This window comes from Eucyclogobius newberryi, unplaced genomic scaffold (assembly GCF_026437365.1).
Source record: "Eucyclogobius newberryi isolate DKJ021-1_F unplaced genomic scaffold, fEucNew1.0.hap1 SCAF_12, whole genome shotgun sequence".
Lineage (NCBI taxonomy): Eukaryota > Metazoa > Chordata > Actinopteri > Gobiiformes > Gobiidae > Eucyclogobius > Eucyclogobius newberryi.
Window position 1 is genome coordinate 20735488 of NW_027315746.1, and position 19149 is coordinate 20754636.

Below are 19149 nucleotides of genomic sequence, written 5' to 3' on the forward strand. Positions count from 1 at the left end.
GTTCTTGGGCCGCATTGTAGGCGTGACTATCTTTGAATATCCTTTTCTGATTGGTCACGAGGGAAAGACACAAAAACGATGTAGGGAAGGGTTTTGCGACACTCATGTAAGTAAAATGAACAACAAAGTTTTCTAAAACCTGACGATGCGATGTAGATTTATACAGATTAGTGTAGAGTTCTCTCAAACCTTACGACGCTCATGTTTTAATAATTGTCAATTGCGCCAAGAAAAGAAGAAAAGAGATTGCCTGTGTTCAAACTGGATCGACCAACGTAAGTCCAACCCAGCTCCTGCTAAGCGCTAAGTTAGCTAGCACATAATGTTACCTCTTCTGAAGTTATAGTTAGTCCATAGACACCATATGGAGTTATAGTTAGTCCATAGACACCATATGGAGTTATAGAAGTTAGCCTATAGACATTATATGGAGTTATAGAAGTTAGCCTATAGACATTATATGGAGTTATAGAAGTTAGCCTATAGACATTATATGGAGTTATAGAAGTTAGCCTATAGACATTATATGGAGTTATAGTTAGTCCATAGACATTATATGGAGTTATAGAAGTTAGCCTATATACATTATATGGAGTTATAGAAGTTAGCCTATATACATTATATGGAGTTATAGAAGTTAGCCTATAGACATTATATGGAGTTATAGTTAGCCTATAGACACCATATGGAGTTATAGTTAGCCCATAGACATTATATGGAGTTATAGTTAGTCCATAGACATTATATGGAGTTATAGAAGTTAGCCCATAGACATTATATGGAGTTATAGTTAGCCTATAGACACCATATGGAGTTATAGTTAGCCCATAGACATTATATGGAGTTATAGTTAGCCCATAGACACCATATGGAGTTATAGTTAGTCCATAGACACCATATGGAGTTATAGTTAGCCTATAGACACCATATGGAGTTATAGTTAGTCCATAGACATTATATGGAGTTATAGTTAGCCCATAGACATTATATGGAGTTATAGTTAGCCCATAGACATCATATGGAGTTATAGTTAGTCCATAGACATTATATGGAGTTATAGTTAGCCCATAGACACCATATGGAGTTATAGTTAGTCCATAGACATTATATGGAGTTATAGTTAGTCCATAGACACCATATGGAGTTATAGTTAGTCCATAGACATTATATGGAGTTATAGTTAGTCCATAGACATCATATTGAGTTATAGTTAGCCCATAGACATTATATGGAATTATAGTTAGTCCATAGACATTATATGGAGTTATAGTTAGTCCATAGACATTATATGGAGTTATAGTTAGTCCATAGACACCATATGGAGTTATAGTTAGTCCATAGACATTATATGGAGTTATAGTTAGTCCATAGACACCATATGGAGTTATAGTTAGTCCATAGACATTATATGGAGTTATAGTTAGTCCATAGACATTATATGAAGTTATAGTTAGTCCATAGACATTATATGGAGTTATAGTTAGTCCATAGACACCATATGGAGTTATAGTTAGTCCATAGGCATTATATGGAGTTATAGTTAGTCCATAGACATCATATTGAGTTATAGTTAGCCCATAGACACCATATGGAGTTATAGTTAGTCCATAGACACCATATGGAGTTATAGTTAGTCCATAGACACCATATGGAGTTATAGTTAGCCCATAGACATTATATGGAGTTATAGTTAGTCCATAGACACCATATGAAGTTATAGTTAGTCCATAGACATTATATGGAGTTATAGTTAGTCCATAGACACCATATGAAGTTATAGTTAGTCCATAGACATTATATGGAGTTATAGTTAGCCCATATACATTATATGGAGTTATAGTTAGTCCATAGACACCATATGGAGTTATAGTTAGTCCATAGACATCATATTGAGTTATAGTTAGCCCATAGACATTATATGGAGTTATAGTTAGCCCATAGACATTATATGGAGTTATAGTTAGTCCATAGACATTATATGGAGTTATAGTTAGTCCATAGACACCATATGGAGTTATAGTTAGCCCATAGACATCATATGGAGTTATAGTTAGTCCATAAACACCATATGGAGTTATAGTTAGCCCATAGACATAATATGGAGTTATAGTTAGTCCATAGACACCATATGGAGTTATAGTTAGCCCATAGACATAATATGGAGTTATAGTTAGTCCATAGACACCATATGGAGTTATAGTTAGCCCATAGACATAATATGGAGTTATAGTTAGTCCATAGACACCATATGGAGTTATAGTTAGCCCATAGACATCATATGGAGTTATAGTTAGTCCATAAACACCATATGGAGTTATAGTTAGCCCATAGACATAATATGGAGTTATAGTTAGTCCATAGACACCATATGGAGTTATAGTTAGCCTATAGACATTATATGGAGTTATAGTTAGTCCATAGACACCATATGGAGTTATAGTTAGCCTATAGACATTATATGGAGTTATAGTTAGTCCATAGACACCATATGGAGTTATAGTTAGCCTATAGACATTATATGGAGTTATAGTTAGTCCATAGACATCATATGGAGTTGGCACATAACGTTATATAAGTTGTAGATGACCTTTACAATGCACTGTGTGATATCTTATTGTTATTGTCTGCTTATTTGCCTCATATCCATGCTCACATCTTGCACGGGAGTAAATGCTACGTGTTTGTCATGTTCTGCTGTTTGACACATTTTGGCTTATCAAGCTATAAGTATTATTATTACAATTAAGTTCCATACATTTCTTTCTTTTGTCATTCATTCATTCATTTTTTTTCTTTCTTTTTTTTTCTCGACAGATTCCCTGTGCGTGTGTGGAGAAATTATAGGTAAGTACTGAAATGCTGAGTTGTTGTTTTGGCTTATGCTTTTGCTTACTCATGTGTAGTAGTGCACAGCTGAGTCTTGCTTCTATCTTTAGATCTTGCAATGAGAGGTTGTCATTTTCGTGCATCAATGGGTCGAAAGCACAAAGAAAGAGAAGATCTAAGAAAGATAGATTGCACGCATGATTCTTTATTTTAGTTCAACGCTTGAAAATCAAATGTGCTGGAAATTGGAATCTTCAATGTGCCATTCTCTTCTAGTTCAAATCTTTTGACATGAGTCTCTTCTGTTCATTCCCATTATGACTGTCTATAAATTCTATAAATGGCCTGGCATAACACGTCCAGTCCAAGGAATTTTTTTGTAACTTGCAGGAGTTTTTTTTTTTGCTTTCGTCTGATTTAATAATGAATAGTTTTAGCAGTTATGAATGCAGAGAAAGGAGTTTCTCAAAGCACAAATTAGTAGTTTAAAGATGGTATGGACGATTTTTCGGCGATTTGAGAACGCAGGCGGAAGTGCGCATGCGCCCTCCCCCGTGCGGACTGATACAACACACACGTGCGTTTGTTTATTAGCGCAACGGAGCGCATCGCATCTCTCGTCTCCCGTAGATTTCTGTCCACTTCTGCGTCAGCTCGAACTGTCTTTCTCCGTCTTCATTTTGCCCCGTACACTGAGGGAACTATATTATGATAGATCCATGCGCTTAGACACGCGGAAACGTGGGGACGAGCCTGACGCGGCTAGAGGTGAGCGATAGGTGCGTTTTATGATTGATATGTGGCAGGACAAATGATTTATCCACGCCACGAGGAAATATGATAAAAAAAAATGCTGAAAAAAATCATCCATACCACCTTTAACATTTATAACATTGGATTGTTGTGAAAGTTTCCAATCGGTAAGCGTTTGGTGGATGGAATAGTTTGGAATGCACAGTTGAAAGGCACTCCATGTTGTATGATCCATAGAACAGTTTGTGTAACTTATGTTAAAAGTCATTTAACATAGTTTGCACGTGACAACCCCATCAACACAAAGCATGCAGCATTTTTTCCTTAGTGTCTGCAATTTATACTTTGGGAGCTTTTGAGAATAAATTGTTCAGATAATTATTGTTGGGTGCTTTTACTCCCTTTTAGCTTTAAGTTTCTCTTTGCGCAGTTTGTTTACAGTGCTGTTTCTCCCATGACTTGCTCACCTTGCAGACATGCAAATCCTCAAACCTTGTAAATCACCGTATTAGACAGTGCCCGCCCTGCTCCCTTACTTCTTGCCTGCCCCATTTGTGCACGCTGCTGTTTGCTTGGTGTTGCCATGGCATCATCTGCTCAGAAAGGAAAGAGGCTTCACCTACAGCATCTTGTGTTCTCTCCACAGAGCCCTCTGACGGGAGATTGAGAGGCAGTGACGCAAAACACACACTATATGAATGCGGCCTGTGGACGGCTGCTCAGAAATCCACTGTGTAAACGGCCGCGTGTTTTGTTTTGTCCATATCTGACATGGGCCAATCACACGCAGTGCTTTTTAAATTGAGACTGTTTTTTGCCGACTTTGTGTGAAAACTTTTTTTTACTCCAACTTTAAATTTCTGAACGGAACATTTTTTTTCGGAACAAGCCTGGGATTTTCTCTCATATTATGCACTTCAATGGATACCGGTGGTGGCACAGTAGTTAGCATGCAACCTGAGGAGCAATCCTTTCACGTTCGCTACAGGTAGGGGCCTCTTCAGTTTCAACAGTTGTTAATTATATCATTTTCATTAGTGTTGTATGGTGCAAATGCTAGGTTGGCAATCCTTTGTTTATCTTCTATAGCAGAATAAATGTCCTTGCTGTTATAGTTTATTGTAAGTTTGTCACAGCTGAATTGTCTGTACTAATCCAGCTAAATAGCCCCAGCAACAGGTGCTACCCGCCAAATTGGATGGGCTTCGTCTTCTTGTTTCAATATTTACGAAGCACTGAAAAATTAAACACTGCTTCCTTTGTTGATCACCACAGAAGCCTGAATAGAGCAGCTGTACTCTCCAGGAAACATATTTATACTTGCTATACTGTTTATGAATATAATCGGACCATACCGACTTTATTGTACTGTCTCTATAAAGCCACTTAGCTGGTGTAATCTGTCTTGTGTGCTCTAGCTATTATCTGAGGTGACCAGGTCAGAAGAGAGAGCCTCAAAGAAACACAAGCTGATTAGTCACACAAATACTGCATCAGCTGTTTCCTTGTAGGCAAAGCTAATCTTGGTATTGTACGTGTGAAGCATATTTTTATATCTGACGTCAAAGCAAAGGAGTCATATTATTGATGCCATCATTAAGAAAGCATTAGTTATTATTATTTTTGGATGCTAATATTTAGTTTTATTTTATATTGGAAAACTTTAAGCTTGAATGGATATACAATTGAAACATGTTCACCCTGGAAGTTTAAACAAGTCGCTGGTGGATGCCTCTTAATTGCTGTGTCAGCTGCTGTCCTTGTCGTAAAGCTCAAAAAGCCAGCAGGTACGCTAGTAATACTTTTGCTACTTTATGATAAAAGTCTCACCAATTACAGTGTGTCCTTGCAACTTAGGATTCATAAATATCCATTAAGCTGCTTTTGCTTGTATTTAGGACATCAACATCATGTAAGCCATTGTTCATACAATACAATCATTAGGAATGAATCAGTATGTATTTGTATTTTCACCCAAAACAATATTCAACATTGATTTCTTTTGATTGCTTTTAACAATTCTCTGGGCTATAATGTCATGTGTTGTGTGCCCTGATGTCACTGATCGCAACATATATATTTTCCATCCCTAATAATGATAAATGATTGATGTAGTATGGCATTATTTTTTATTTTGTCGTGTTAATTGTAACTTTGTGTAGTATGGGAACATTTTGGGCAAAAGGTAAACAAGTTATGTGAAACATTGATTGTAACATTGAAACAGGCACAAACTGATATCTTGTAACACAATGGATTCAATTGAAAAATATATTCCGGTCCAATTATTTGATCTTTTTGAGTACCTTTTTTATGTTTTTCCCTTTGAATTCAGGTCCGCGCACCATTTCTAAAAGTTTGGTAAAAAGGATGTGTGACCTCTGACCACCCATCATAAACAGTCCATGCGAAACCCATTGTTCGTTCCACTGTAGGCGGAAGGAAGTAACTAAACAACATTCTCCGTTTGAGAGCTTTTGCCTTGAAAAGAACATGTTCAGACTTCAGAGTAGACTGGATTCACTTTTCAGCAGGGTTTGAACTGTATTTTGAGTGTTGAACCTGGTGCTAATGTCTGCATTGACTGTTTTAGAAGTAAACTTGTGTTGTTTGCTGCAGGATGGAGGTTTCCTGCCTGGAGCTAGCACTGGAAGGAGAGCGGCTCTGTAAGGTGGGTGACTACAGAGCAGGGGTCTCATTCTTTGAAGCTGCCATCCAGGTTGGTACAGAGGACCTACAGGTGCTCAGTGCCATCTACAGCCAGTTGGGTAATGCCTACTTCCATCTGCATGACTATGCCAAAGCTCTGGAGTTTCACCGTCACGATCTCACACTGACCAGGTAGGACATGGAGGAACCCCACAAGAAAACCAAAGCATGACGTATTGTTGATGCGATTTTTCTTGTACATGTAGAACAATTGGTGACCTTATCGGAGAAGCCAAAGCTAGTGGAAACCTTGGAAACACTCTGAAGGTGCTGGGGCGCTTTGATGAGGCTTTAGTCTGTTCTCAAAGGCACTTGGACATAGCAAGGGACATAAATGACAAGGTGAGACAACAGCATAACAGTCATTCATCTCTTATAAGATAAGATAAGATATTCCTTTATTGTCCACACATGAGGAAATTTCATTGATATGTTAAATATAAAGCACCGATAGTAAATTATTCTTTATGTTAGGTTGGACAGGCAAGAGCTCTGTACAACTTTGGTAATGTATACCATGCCAAAGGCAAGAGCATCGGTTGGAGTGGGGCTGAACCTGGTGATTTTCCTGAAGAAGTTATGGCAGCTCTTGGCAAAGCAGCAGAATACTATGAGTATGTATTTGTAAGAAGCTATGGGACGGTAATGTTCATCTATGTTTTTGTAAAATAAATAATCCTCACTTCCAGAGGGAACTTGGCCATAGTGAAAGAGCTTGGAGACCGGGCTGCTCAGGGCAGAACATATGGAAATGTTGGAAACACACACTACCTGTTGGGGAACTTCCGCAAAGCTGTTTCATCTCATGAACAGGTTTGTTTTTTACTATACATATGGCTATACATATGCATGTCTGTGAAAAAAAAATAAAAAAATAATCCAACTTTTTGTTTTTAGCGTCTACTTATTGCAAAAGAATTTGGAGACCGTTCAGCTGAGCGACGCGCTTACTGCAATTTAGGGAATGCCTATATATTTTTGGGGGAGTTTGAAGTGGCAGCTGAACATTACAAGTAGGCCTCTTTAACACATGATGTACATCTTTATCGTGACAGCATTATTGAGTGTGATCTGGCTCCATGATTTAGGCGGACTTTACAGCTGGCCAGGCAGCTGAAGGATCGTGCTGTGGAGGCTCAGGCCTGCTATAGTTTGGGAAACACATACACACTTCTGCAAGACTATGAGAGGGCCATCGACTACCACCTCAAACACCTCATCATCGCTCAAGACCTTAATGACAGGTAATGGGTCCACATTCAACACACACTTTAGGTTCCTTTTATTATATAAGCCTAAAACTTTTGCTGGACCTGGTTATAATTCAATGTTATATATATTTGTTTTACGTCTGTATAATTCTGTGCTGTTAAAGGATTGGAGAGGGACGGGCGTGCTGGAGCTTGGGGAATGCTCACACCGCTCTGGGAAACCATGACCAGGCCATGCACTTTGCAGAAAAACACCTGGAGATATGTAGAGAGGTAGGCCAGAATAATACTGACGTGATTTACAGGTGTTAAACATTCAAAAGAGTGAAACAAGCATATTCTTGTCCCTTTCCGCCGCAGACGGGGGACAGAAGTGGGGAACTGACGGCTCGTATGAACGTTTCGGATCTCCAAATGGTGCTGGGTCTCAGTTACAGCACAAATGACTCCACTCTCTCCGACAACAAGGATGCAGACTACAAAGCACACGGTAACAACATCAACGGGGGTAATCATTTTTATTTGAGTAGCTTAGTTAATTATCAATGATATGTCATTATAGGAGCCAGACCCAGATTAAGCAGAAGACGCAGCATGGAGAACCTGGAGCTGATGCCTCTCACTCCGGATAAACCAAATGTAACAACTGACTTTAATGTATCCGACTGTGAGATTTAATTCGATTTTTCATTTTTAGTAACAATATTCTATTTTTTTTATCTATTCGAGGGTCAGAAGTGGAATAGTGATATCTTGACCAAACCGTCCAAACCATCTTTGGGAAAAGTCTCCTCCAAGCTGTTCTTTGTTAATCGTCTGCGTGGCAAGAAGTACAAGTCCGGTGGCTCTAGTAAAGTCCTCCAAGACACCAGCAACACACTGGATACAAGTCAGGCCAGTGTGCAGGGACCACAGAAGGTATGTACAACCTGGCTGATTAGTAACTATTTATTTTCTCCTATTTGATGTTTTTGTTTCTTCTTTGTTTGTCGTAGCGTTTGAGCCCTGAGACATTGGGAGACGAGGGTTTCTTTGACCTGCTCAGTCGCTTTCAGAGCAGCCGCATGGACGACCAGCGCTGCTCCGTACAGGATAAGAGCAGCAGAATGTCACTGAACAGTAGCCAAGACTCGCCACCCAGAACCATGAGGAAATGTAATAACACTATAAGATATATTATGTCTGACAAAAAAAAAGAAGTCACTCAGGTTATTTTTATTCCAATTTGCAGCCGTGTCCGAGTCGGCAAATGTGTCCTCCGCACACGGCCGGCGGTTGGAGGAGTCTGCAGCTCCAGGTGGAAGTCTCCCAGGTTTGAGGATGAATCAAAGGGGGAGCCAGGCCGTGCTTAGCCACCTAATGGCAAACGCAGACAAGGCTGAACCTGATGATGACTTCTTTGACATGCTCGTTAAGTGCCAGGTATGTTGTGTTCACTTCTTGTACATTATTTCATTATAATCAGTTTTAAAGCCCCTACCGACCACTGTTCCATTTGTTTCTCATCCAGGGGTCTCGTTTGGATGACCAGCGCTGTGCCTTACCCGTCCCTCAAGTTCGTGGGCCAACAGTGCCAGACGAGGACTTCTTCAGTCTCATTATGCGTTCCCAGGCGAAACGTATGGATGAACAGCGCGTAACCCTGCCTTTGTCGACCAACACTACAAGACCCAGCTCCAATTAAACTCAAATTTAAAGCACAACATGAACAATTTGGCACTGATTAACCGCAAAAACTGGATGAGTTTCATGAAGTTTGAAAGACTTCAAGACTCTTTTCATTGTGGACAAAACAAAGCACTAACAGCATTGCCAGTTTTACAGTATGAAATAAGTATGTTGTAAACTGCAGAGCAACACATTATTTATTCAGGGAAACTATGTGTGGTCCAATTTTCATTTTACCCCAATTTGTATATTTTGTATATAATCACAATTTTTTTTTTATTCTTCAGTCCACTGCCGTACCACATCAATGTGGTGACACTCAGAGTCGTGTTAGAAATGCTATGAAAGCTAAAGCACTCTCATGTAGCTAAATGTTTGTGTGTTTGTTGTGTGGTTGTGAAGTTGATCAACTGTTTTCAAAATATGTTTTATCTTTGTAAAATTAATGAATTGTATGTACAGACGATTCCAGTCTTTTGTACTATGTAAAGATTAATATCTGAGGAATAAAGCCTCAATTATTTCGGTAAAAAGTGGATGTTATCCATTTACAGTAACTACAAGACGAGATATTTTTGCAAAAGACAATTTATTGAATGTACCGGCAGTTAGACTTTAGATAGCTTCAAATTAAGTTACTTTAAAAAACAAGAATTAAAAGGACTTCATACAAAAGCCACTGGCAGTTCAAAAACATACATATCTATAATACATTAACTCAAGATAAGTACACCTTTGCCATTAGTATTAGCTGAGCTTTTCATTACATTATACAGAAAAATAAATGTGCATATTGGTCAGTAAATCAATAATAAAAAACTAAATATGAAAGTGCAGATGTTAAAGAACAAAACGGATGCTCAAATACTGGCTCTTAAAATAAAAACTGTGCTTCAAGTCAGCTTTACAACGCCATCTACTGTTCATCTGAAGATACTGCAGTAGACTTATCAGTACAGTAACGAATAAATAAATTTCCCTTTGATGCTTACAAAAGAACTTACTTTCAATGCAAGCAAGTCAATTTTATGAGACACTTAACAGTTCAGCACAACACTCAGATATATTTTACTACAAGACTGTAAAGGCCAATGGATATGTTTAAAGCTGCATATATAACGGGTCATATTTTATGGACTATGGCAACAACCAGTAAAGTGTCCATAAACACTTTTAGGCTAAAGAACCACCTAAAACTTCAAAATTCCAATGTTTTTTCTTCTTCTTTTTTCAAAACATTAGCAGCATTACACATTAAATAAAATATTTTAGACTATGAAATAAAGGCACAAGTAATAATAAAAGCTATGCCAAATTCTCAGGATTCTTCAGTAGAAGTCAATGTGTCAGATGCATCCTCATGTAAAACCAAAGTGAAATATAACTAAACTTTTCAAAACCAAATGAACTTAAAACAGGGCATGCTATGTGTGCTATTAGTAAATCACAGGGATCCCTCACTGCTCCTGTTATGCTCTCCTGTGCATGATCTGACATGGGCTAAAGTAGTGTTTTCAATTAAAGTAGATTAGTATTTTTATACTTCCTATGTCCCACGTTCCTATGGTCAGTTGTATTACTGACTGTGAGTCCAGAGTGTGACCGTGCGGTCCGCAGAAGAGGAGAGGAATGACAGGTCTTGAGTGTGCCATCGACATTGAATCACTTTGTCTCCGTGCTCACCCACCACAGTCTGAGGCAATGGTTTTGTTAAATCACCTGGGAACACACACAAAATACCCAGTGAGGCAATGATACACCAAATTGAACTTTCTGTAATGCTACAACCACTAGACACTAGAAGTGTTTGTTTAATCATTATAGACAAATTCAAGTTTAACAAAATATAGTATAATTGACTTCGATGTCATTTTGACTGGTAGGGGATTAAATTAAATAATTAAAATGACATTACATTACACATACTGTACCTTGGAGGTTGGAAACCATAACCTTCATGTCATAGGAGCCAGTGAGGAGGTAGTGTGCTCCAGGAGAGAAGCGCACAGAGCGGACATCACTGCTGTGCGGACGGTACACCTGCACGATCCGCCCCCCTCTGATGTCATACAACATGCAGGCGCTGTCCTCTTGCCCTGTTGCTAGGAGACGTGCACTTGGATCAACTGCAACAGATGCGACAGGACTCCCTGCAGAGTGAGAAAGAATACTGTTAAGTATTACACTGATCTAATGCTATTGGATTTGAAGCTTGAATTAAAAAATGTGCCATACCTGATCCGTGAAAAGCAGTTCCCACGACACGGACACAGCTGGGCACCCTGAGGTCCCAAAATCGCACGGTCTTGTCCTGAGATCCAGAGGCAATCATCCACCCTCCCCATGTGTACAGTGATAAAATGTGCCCTAAATTAACACAACGTCATTAGAGAGAGATCATAAACTGAAACAGAAACCATCAACAGTCTGCTTACCCGTGTGTCCACTGAGGGCGTGTAGTCCCTGACCTCTTTGGCAATCTGTGGTGTAGATGTTACAGTCTCCTGCTCCTGCACTTATGAGGATTGCCCCTCCACTTTCAGGCCCCTCCATAAAAGCCAAGTCTCTGATGGTGCCATCATGCATGCTGAACTCCAGGTCTGGGCCTTGATCACAATAGAAACATAATGAGTTACACTCTAAGTGCAGTGTAAATAAATGTAAGACAAGAGTGTGGCTGACCTGTGGCATTGCATGTTTCTGCACTGAAGGGCAACACTTTGACATATTTGTCATTGGAGCCAGTGGCCAGAAGCTGCCCACAATGACTCCAGGCCACACAGTAGATGGAGCCTTTATGGTGCTTGTTTCGTTTGAAGCGCACAGTCGGGGCCTTCACTGGACTGGACCCACTGAAAATACATGACACTTATCAACTTGATTCACTGAAGGTCAAATGTAATAAGCTTATCATGTTGTACTCATTGATGCACTGGTGATACATAAATATTATCACAGTAACTTATTGCAAACGTAGGTTGTTGTACCTTTTGTCAATTGTTTCGGGGTAAGCACACACTCGTAAAGTTTTAGAGTTGGAGCCAACAGCATATAGTTTCCCGGACGGATGAAAGGCGACAGCACGGACAGCCTGAGAGTCCTCCAGAGTATGCACCGGTACAAACAGGGCTTTCGATTTGTCATCCTAAAAACAAAATTTTGGATGCAGTCATTTATTTTATGGCAGGGAAAACCTTAAAGGAATAATAGAGGATTTTGAATTCTTACCTCTGTACTTCTGGTCATGGGACTGAGAGAGTCACTTTGTCCTTTGAGTTTCTGTCCACTGTAACATCGACAAAATGTGTCAGTGTAAAGTCTTTGTGCTGTATACGTCTGTTTAAAAGACACACAGACCTTTGTGTGAGGACCGGGGATTCACTGGGCGGCGGGACGGTGTGACCCCCTACTGTGCGCTGTGGGGTACTGCTGATCACCCCACCTTCTTGGACCCTGCTCGGCTCTGGGGTCACAGATGGGGGGTTGTTATTGTTCTCGGGCCCAGGGGAGTTTCCATTCACATTATACTGTTGGGTCAAAGATTTCACGTCCTCCCCTAAATTCTCCATCCCCACGTTGAGCTCCTCCAGCTTTTGGATGGATCTGAAATTAGATATGAATTAGTTTTTCACAAGGTAAATTTATATTACAGTATAATCAGTATATATTTATTCAGTATTAGTAATCCAACATCTCTCATATAGTTCTTAAGAATAATACTCACATATATACAAAATAAATTACATTCTTTCAAGTGGGGTTTCATAGGATTGCCTAAAGGTACTTAAAAGGCTAGTGTTTAGGCATAAATATAGCATGATGTCATTGTACACCTTGTGAATAGAGGGGGTGGTCCTATGTGATGGGGCCAACTCACAGATGGTGCAGTGAGGGTTTGTTCTAAGCCACTAGGGACTGCCTGAAGAATATATTAACATCTAAATCCTCGTATTGTTCCGGTACATAGCCACTAAATCAATACTGATATTTGGCAGCGAGAACTTTGAATGAAATTTAATAGTGTTTGTGTTTGATACCTATTGTCTTCTGTATAGAAGGGCAGCATGCGCTTTTAGTAGTTCAACGGGTACGTACGTGGCACAAGCGCTCACCTCTGACGTTAAACAAGATGGCTGTGCACACATGAAACTCTACTTCATTTAATGTAATATGGTATAACGGGAGCTCATTTTAAAACATTTTTATTACGCTTCACGTGTTTGCTTGCGGTCTCAGTGTGGCTTTTGTCCTCTCATCTCAGAGAATAATGCATTTTATTGTACCAGTGTAACCTACCTAAGCGGGGTTAATAATACTGTGGGTTCTTGGTCCCAACTGTTAATAGAAGTAAAAATTCAACTCTGCCACATCTGCAATGCATGTCTTTCACGCCCATACTTGTTCAGAAACTTCTCAGTTAGGCTGTGGTTCATGTCAGTGGGTGGGGGCTCCTGCGGCACCCCCCCCTCCAGAAGCATCTGCTGGTACAACTGTTTCTGCTGCTGCTTCTGCTCCAGGTGCTGCTGAACACGAAGCCGTTGTCTGTAGAACTCCTCATACTTCTCAGTGGAGTCGCGGAGCTGATGGGAAATGGTGGAAAATTACATTATTTTAATAGTAATGTTATAAATGAAATACTCATTATACTAAATAAAATGAAGTAATAAATCGTCGTTATAAAACTGTTAGAACACAAACGCACAACATTCAAGCAGGCAGTGTCCCTCGTTATATTCTTAAACCACACTGCAATGACCATTATTTGTGCTTTTCTAGGTTCCACAATATATTGCAATGTATTCCTATTTTTGACTTATTTCTTCTTTCAGTACATTTACAGGATTTAATTGAAACTTATCGTGTTAACCTTTTGTATTATTCAAAATGATGAAGTCCCAGTGAATTCTAACACTCCTCATTGATAGCATTTCAAAAATAAGCCAGACAGAAATATAACAACAACATAAAACAACAAATATACACAATGAAAAATTGTTTGGGCAACTATACTGGTCGCCTCCCCTCTCTGTCTTCTACTTCCTGTCCAAAGAATCTGACGGGAACAGATCCAAGAATGGTGAGAAGGGAGCGAGACAGGCGTCCTGCCAGTTTTGGACCATTAAACTGTGAGGGGAACAACGAGGGAAATGGCCCCACAATGGCCCCAAAGTCTGCTCTCATTCAGGGCCTCATTTGTGTCTCTATGGAAACGGGGTGGGGAGGGCAAAACACATAACTTAAACTAAGCTGCACACTAAGCTCAGAACAGAATGGATGAGACTGACAGGAAAATGTATCTCAGAGCTATGTTTACAGACAACTCAAGAGCAATAATGATTCATGTTGGTGGTGAGAAGCTGCTTTTTAAGCCCCGCCTAGACCACTGTCTGTGAAAGACGAAACACCACATAAACAGCTTGAGTCGAGAAACCCAGTCAGTCTCTGTTGGTGAGACAAACACACTGAACAATGCATGCACCAAAATTAACTGTATATTTGTCTGTGATGCGAGGATAATTTTTGGTATTTTTTAAAGGAATAAGGGCTGTATGTGGGAGGTATGAAGATTTGGGGCTGTATTTTCCCAACAATTTTACCGGTAACGGGAGTGTTGACGAGTTAATTTGTTGAAATCTAGTGTCGGTGCAACTGCTGAGAGTGCAGAACGTGGAACTCTAAACAAGCAGTGTATTCATGCCAAAATATGAGGTGGAGTGAAGTAAAATGAGGGCGTGGTGTGGTGCATTCTGTGCATGGCCAGAATCATAACTAATAAACTTCAAAACTAGTGCCATACATGGGTAAAAAGCCCATAGGCCTATGTTTTTAATAATAGGCTAATAATCAAAAAATGAAAGTGTCTGCTTCATAAAGTTAATCATCCCTCAAATAATCAGATAGTTTAGTTACTGTATTAATCACAGAGTGTGGAGCGGAGGCGCAGAGGGACTGGTGACATGAACAAGTTGGAAAACGCATCATTATATTAATTTTGACCTGTAAGCCTAAACTGTGTGAACGAAGAGGACAAACATCAGTGGTGCTGAGTTTAAAGCATCATTACTGTGTTCATATCGTGACTGAGGCGCACACAGCTGTAAGGCTGTAGGCACACAGAGGGGTGAGCGCAGCGGCCACGCCTCGTCCCTCATCCGTGTCCGTGTTTGGACTACTCTTTTTCTACTGTGAGGACTTTAAACAGACGTGGTTTGGATGGCAGTGTGCACAAGGGGACCTGAGACTAGCACATGGGGCTGAGGTGCGGAGGGACCAGAGAGATGGACACGATGGAAAATAAACTAACAGTAGACCTAAACAGCACTATTGAGGAGGACAGGAGCAACAGCGATGTAGAGTTCGACAAAAACGCACATCATAGTCAAGTGCGGTGGACAGCAGGTGTGCAGAGAGCTGATTAGAGGCGTGGCACCTTTTCTGTTATCCATGTTTGGACTACTCTTTCTCCGCTGTAAGGACTATAATGATTTATAATGGTTTGGATATGTGTTGTGAAAGTGCAGTTTGATGTGAGTAAGAGGAAAAGCTGTTACAGGTAGTGTGCTTTTTTCATTACCTCCAATTTCAAACCATCACACGTTGGCTCCTTAACGTGATGTTTCAAGGCTACAATGGTGTAGAAAGTGCAGCTCTGTAGTTCTGGTGACAGATAATTGCACAATGGCCCTTTCCAGAAGTGCACTCCTCCTACTGCTCTGAAGACTTCCTGAGCCTTTTAGTTCAGCTGACTTTGGGTTTGCATCTACAGATATTGCTGTTTCACCAGTTTGATCAAGAGTGCCACAGTTTTGTCTCATTGTCACTTTTATTTGAGAAATCCACTCCGGCGCGCACACGGACTTAGGCATCCACTTGTCTCCCATCCCCTTTAGCTCCCTTTTAAAATGTTGAACCATGAAATAAAACAAAATGACAGGATGAAAAGGTGACAGTTGTCAGCACATCTTTACTGACTCACAGACAAATAAACGGGACAAGCGTCACATATCTAGTTCGCTTTACTTATTACCACATTTTTAATAACCTATGATCCCATGTCCGCTAACATATGACCAAAATAATAGATGCTGTAGCAAAACATTACAGAATAGATCTCTTGTTTGTGTCCATGTTTTATAATGCGTCTAATCCCTGCCCACTGTGGAGACGCTCACTGGATATGAGGCCATGACCGCAGACATCACCCACACAGGTGGCGCTTTTGAACACCAAAATGATCATGATAATGGTCATTAGTTCAAAAGCTATTATCATACATGTACTATACATGCACCATCCCACTCCAGCGTTCTCTTTCCATCAGCATCTAGAACCGCCCCACGGCCAAGGCTCTCTTTTGTGTTAAGATCGGGTAATAATACAACCCAAAGAAGGAGCTACTCTTTCAGCTTATACCTCCTTGTTGATGATGCCCGATCTCATATGATCTTAGAATCTAAGCAATGTTGGGCCTGTTTAGTGCTTGGATGGGAGACAGTGGAGCTGTGGCTCAAGTCTATTGCAAAATGTAGGTGTGTCATTCAGGCAAGACACACATTCACCTTGACAAGTGTGAATGTGGTGTGTACCACATAAAGTATATAAAAGAGAAAGTGTTCTATTTTTAGCCTAATATACAGTCAACAATAATAGTATTACAATTAAACTTGCAATATGACGGGTGGTTGAACAAGTTGAAAGAAGGAGGGGTGTACCTCGTTTCTCTCGACAGAGCCTGGCGACGGAGCATCTTCTCCTGGAGCTGAGGCCGGACGCGTGGTTGGAGTGCTGTCGGAGCTCATCATCTTATCCACGGGCGTTTCGGTTCGCGACCTTTCAAACAACAACATTTTATTTGGGAAAGTCCAGCAGAAATGTTCCTAATTTACACCACATTTACGCAAAAATGTAGTAGTATGTTAAAACTAAATAAGGTACCTGTGCTTTTTATCTTATTAAAAAAGCAGATGAAGAGAACTAAGCAGATGAAGTAGATGTATGTTGTTCAAGTATGCATGTTATCCAAGTTCATAACATGAACAGACAAGTCGGCAGCTTCACAAAAGGACTCAAAACATTGAGTCCTTTGTCCTATTTCATTCTGATGTTTGAGTAATCTATTTGTCACAGTTTCTGAATACAAAGCATAAATAAAATAATATAACCTGCTTGAATATTATGATGGAACCATATAGCCTTACTTTAGTGAGTACAAATAAAAACATAGAACTTCAATTACATTTTAAGAAATATGTCAATTCACTCATTGTGTTCCTAATTGAGTTCCAGGCACTTACGTCTCAGGGGATTCCTCAAATATACTGTGACAGTCAGAAGATTCCATCATGACACTGCGGCTCAGGCTTTGTCCGCCTGCTCCAGGATAATGGAAGTTGGCAAATGAGTGAGACATGGGAGACACTCCTTTCCCCACTCCTGTCTCTCCCCCTCCTGCCCTCTTGTCCTGTCCCGAGAGCCCAAAAGACAGACCGTCCAGAGCAGGGTTCAGAGAGCGGGACATGTATGTGTCTGCAGACTGGGGACGCCGCAGTGGAGAGGAGGGGTAGGGAGACAGTTTGCTGATAAGAGGGGTAAGGAGGTCGGCATAGCCAGTTTTCACAGGTTTGACTAAGCGGTCCACGTGGATATTGAGTTGTTTCTGTTCAAATGCGCATGTAAACACATTGTGGGAAAGATTCTGCATCCACGACAGAAGAGACAGGTCCAGGTCATCACAGCCATTACCGCACAGCATGTCCACTCCCAGCAGTACCTCACTCTCTGTAATCTCCTCCGCTGTAGCTTTACTCTGCACAGATATTTACAACAATTAAATCCTTCAATATTGACTACGAAGCACAATGCATTGGTAAAGTAGCCCCAACCTGGCAAAACTCCACGCAGCACTCATAGAGGACTCCCTTCAAAAGCAGCTGGAAGAGTCGGTCTCCACTGGCTTTGAACCCGGCTTCACTTAACTTCCTGTCTGCAGGGATGAACTCTGCTACCATCGTGCAGGCCTCTTCAAAACAATGAACTCTAGCTGTGCTAGGATTCCAATCCTAGTAAATTGTAATGGGAAAATAAATACAGGCCAATGTGAAAAGCAACAAGGAGAATAACAGTTAATTCATTGGTCATAGTCTTGCCTTGAATTCAGCATGATTTGTCAGTCGAGGCAGAGTGAGCAGCAGACACAGTTTACTATAGTCATCTTTTGAAGGGCAGAACTCCTCGAGGGCATGAAGACATTTGACTGCTTCCTGCATGGTGAACTCAAGCTGGAAAAGATTATACTAATGAATATAAATGATATCCATTTTAATTTAAACAAACCATTTACTATTCTACGCCTACTACACTATCTCTCCATCAGACAATAGATTAACTGCAGAGCTTGTTGCCCTGTCCACAGATGTCCAGAGAAGTCTGACCTGATCTTGTTAATAGATCATGATCATTACAGCTCAGAGAGCAGGCCAGAAGCTCGTGAAGGATTTCAGTGCGTGGCCTATAATTTGATGTAACGGATTCAGAATACATTCAAATTAAACAAAAATCCTTACATTTTGCGGTTCTTCCTCTGCAGACATAGCATTATTTACACATAAAGCTTCCAAAAACTTTTGCCTTAGAATGATGTATCGGAACCTGAGGAACAGAATTAAATAAATCATTTACTAAACAGTTTTAATCAGCAAAATAATCCCTTCATACAAAAGTCATTTGTAACCACAGACCTTTTTCTGTCAAACTTCTCCATGCCTTCCAAAGGCTGGATGAACTGCAAAACCTCATCCCACTGTCCATCAAGCACCAATTGTCTGTAAAAACACACATTATTAGTATAAGCTTTGCAAATTTAGTCTTAAATTCTCTGGGAAGATAAGTATTCCAAACAAATAAGGAGTGCCTACATTAAAATGTTACTACATAATAAATGTACAGATATGAGGGAAAGTGGATTTCAATTAAATGTTTCCAA

General features: G+C 40.1%; 2 protein-coding genes across 3 annotated transcripts in view; one reads left to right on the forward strand and one right to left on the reverse strand.

Moving 5' to 3' along the window:
• Positions 1 to 78: 78 nt before the first annotated feature.
• On the forward strand, positions 79 to 9428 carry gpsm2 (G protein signaling modulator 2). Of its 2 annotated transcripts, XM_072441361.1 has the most exons (16): positions 79 to 275; positions 2815 to 2844; positions 4226 to 4567; positions 6199 to 6420; positions 6495 to 6630; positions 6763 to 6902; positions 6978 to 7101; positions 7186 to 7301; positions 7377 to 7532; positions 7664 to 7772; positions 7860 to 7989; positions 8062 to 8138; positions 8229 to 8417; positions 8495 to 8654; positions 8731 to 8921; positions 9010 to 9428. In XM_072441361.1, exons 3-16 carry the CDS (start codon positions 4500 to 4502, stop codon positions 9181 to 9183), a joined length of 1992 nt encoding a protein of 663 aa, XP_072297462.1. In that variant the 5' UTR covers positions 79 to 275; positions 2815 to 2844; positions 4226 to 4499; the 3' UTR covers positions 9184 to 9428. The 2 variants fall into 2 exon arrangements, with proteins under 2 accessions (XP_072297462.1, XP_072297463.1); XM_072441362.1 differs by lacking the exon at positions 4226 to 4567.
• A 309-nt stretch (positions 9429 to 9737) lies between these two features.
• wdr47a (WD repeat domain 47a) overlaps positions 9738 to 19149 on the reverse strand; it is a 10324-nt gene continuing 912 nt past the window's right edge. Inside the window, exons 3-17 of the mRNA XM_072441363.1 lie at positions 18905 to 18988; positions 18731 to 18815; positions 18314 to 18445; positions 18050 to 18226; positions 17462 to 17973; positions 16880 to 16997; positions 13566 to 13747; positions 12525 to 12770; positions 12396 to 12453; positions 12155 to 12312; positions 11850 to 12019; positions 11603 to 11773; positions 11403 to 11534; positions 11099 to 11317; positions 9738 to 10886 (exon numbers count right to left, since the gene is read on the reverse strand). Coding sequence (XP_072297464.1) covers positions 10744 to 10886; positions 11099 to 11317; positions 11403 to 11534; positions 11603 to 11773; positions 11850 to 12019; positions 12155 to 12312; positions 12396 to 12453; positions 12525 to 12770; positions 13566 to 13747; positions 16880 to 16997; positions 17462 to 17973; positions 18050 to 18226; positions 18314 to 18445; positions 18731 to 18815; positions 18905 to 18988 — 2587 coding nt within the window. The 3' untranslated portion in view covers positions 9738 to 10743. The remainder of the gene's footprint in view (positions 10887 to 11098; positions 11318 to 11402; positions 11535 to 11602; positions 11774 to 11849; positions 12020 to 12154; positions 12313 to 12395; positions 12454 to 12524; positions 12771 to 13565; positions 13748 to 16879; positions 16998 to 17461; positions 17974 to 18049; positions 18227 to 18313; positions 18446 to 18730; positions 18816 to 18904; positions 18989 to 19149) is intronic.

Coding starts and splice junctions, on each gene's coding strand:
- gpsm2 (XM_072441361.1), top strand. CDS start 4,500: ATGGATACCGGTGGTGGCACAGTAGTTAGCATGCAACCTGAGGAGCAA. Junction 7,990..8,061: donor TGCAGACTACAAAGCACACG/GTAACAACATCA, acceptor ATGTCATTATAG/GAGCCAGACCCAGATTAAGC. Junction 8,418..8,494: donor GTGTGCAGGGACCACAGAAG/GTATGTACAACC, acceptor TGTTTGTCGTAG/CGTTTGAGCCCTGAGACATT.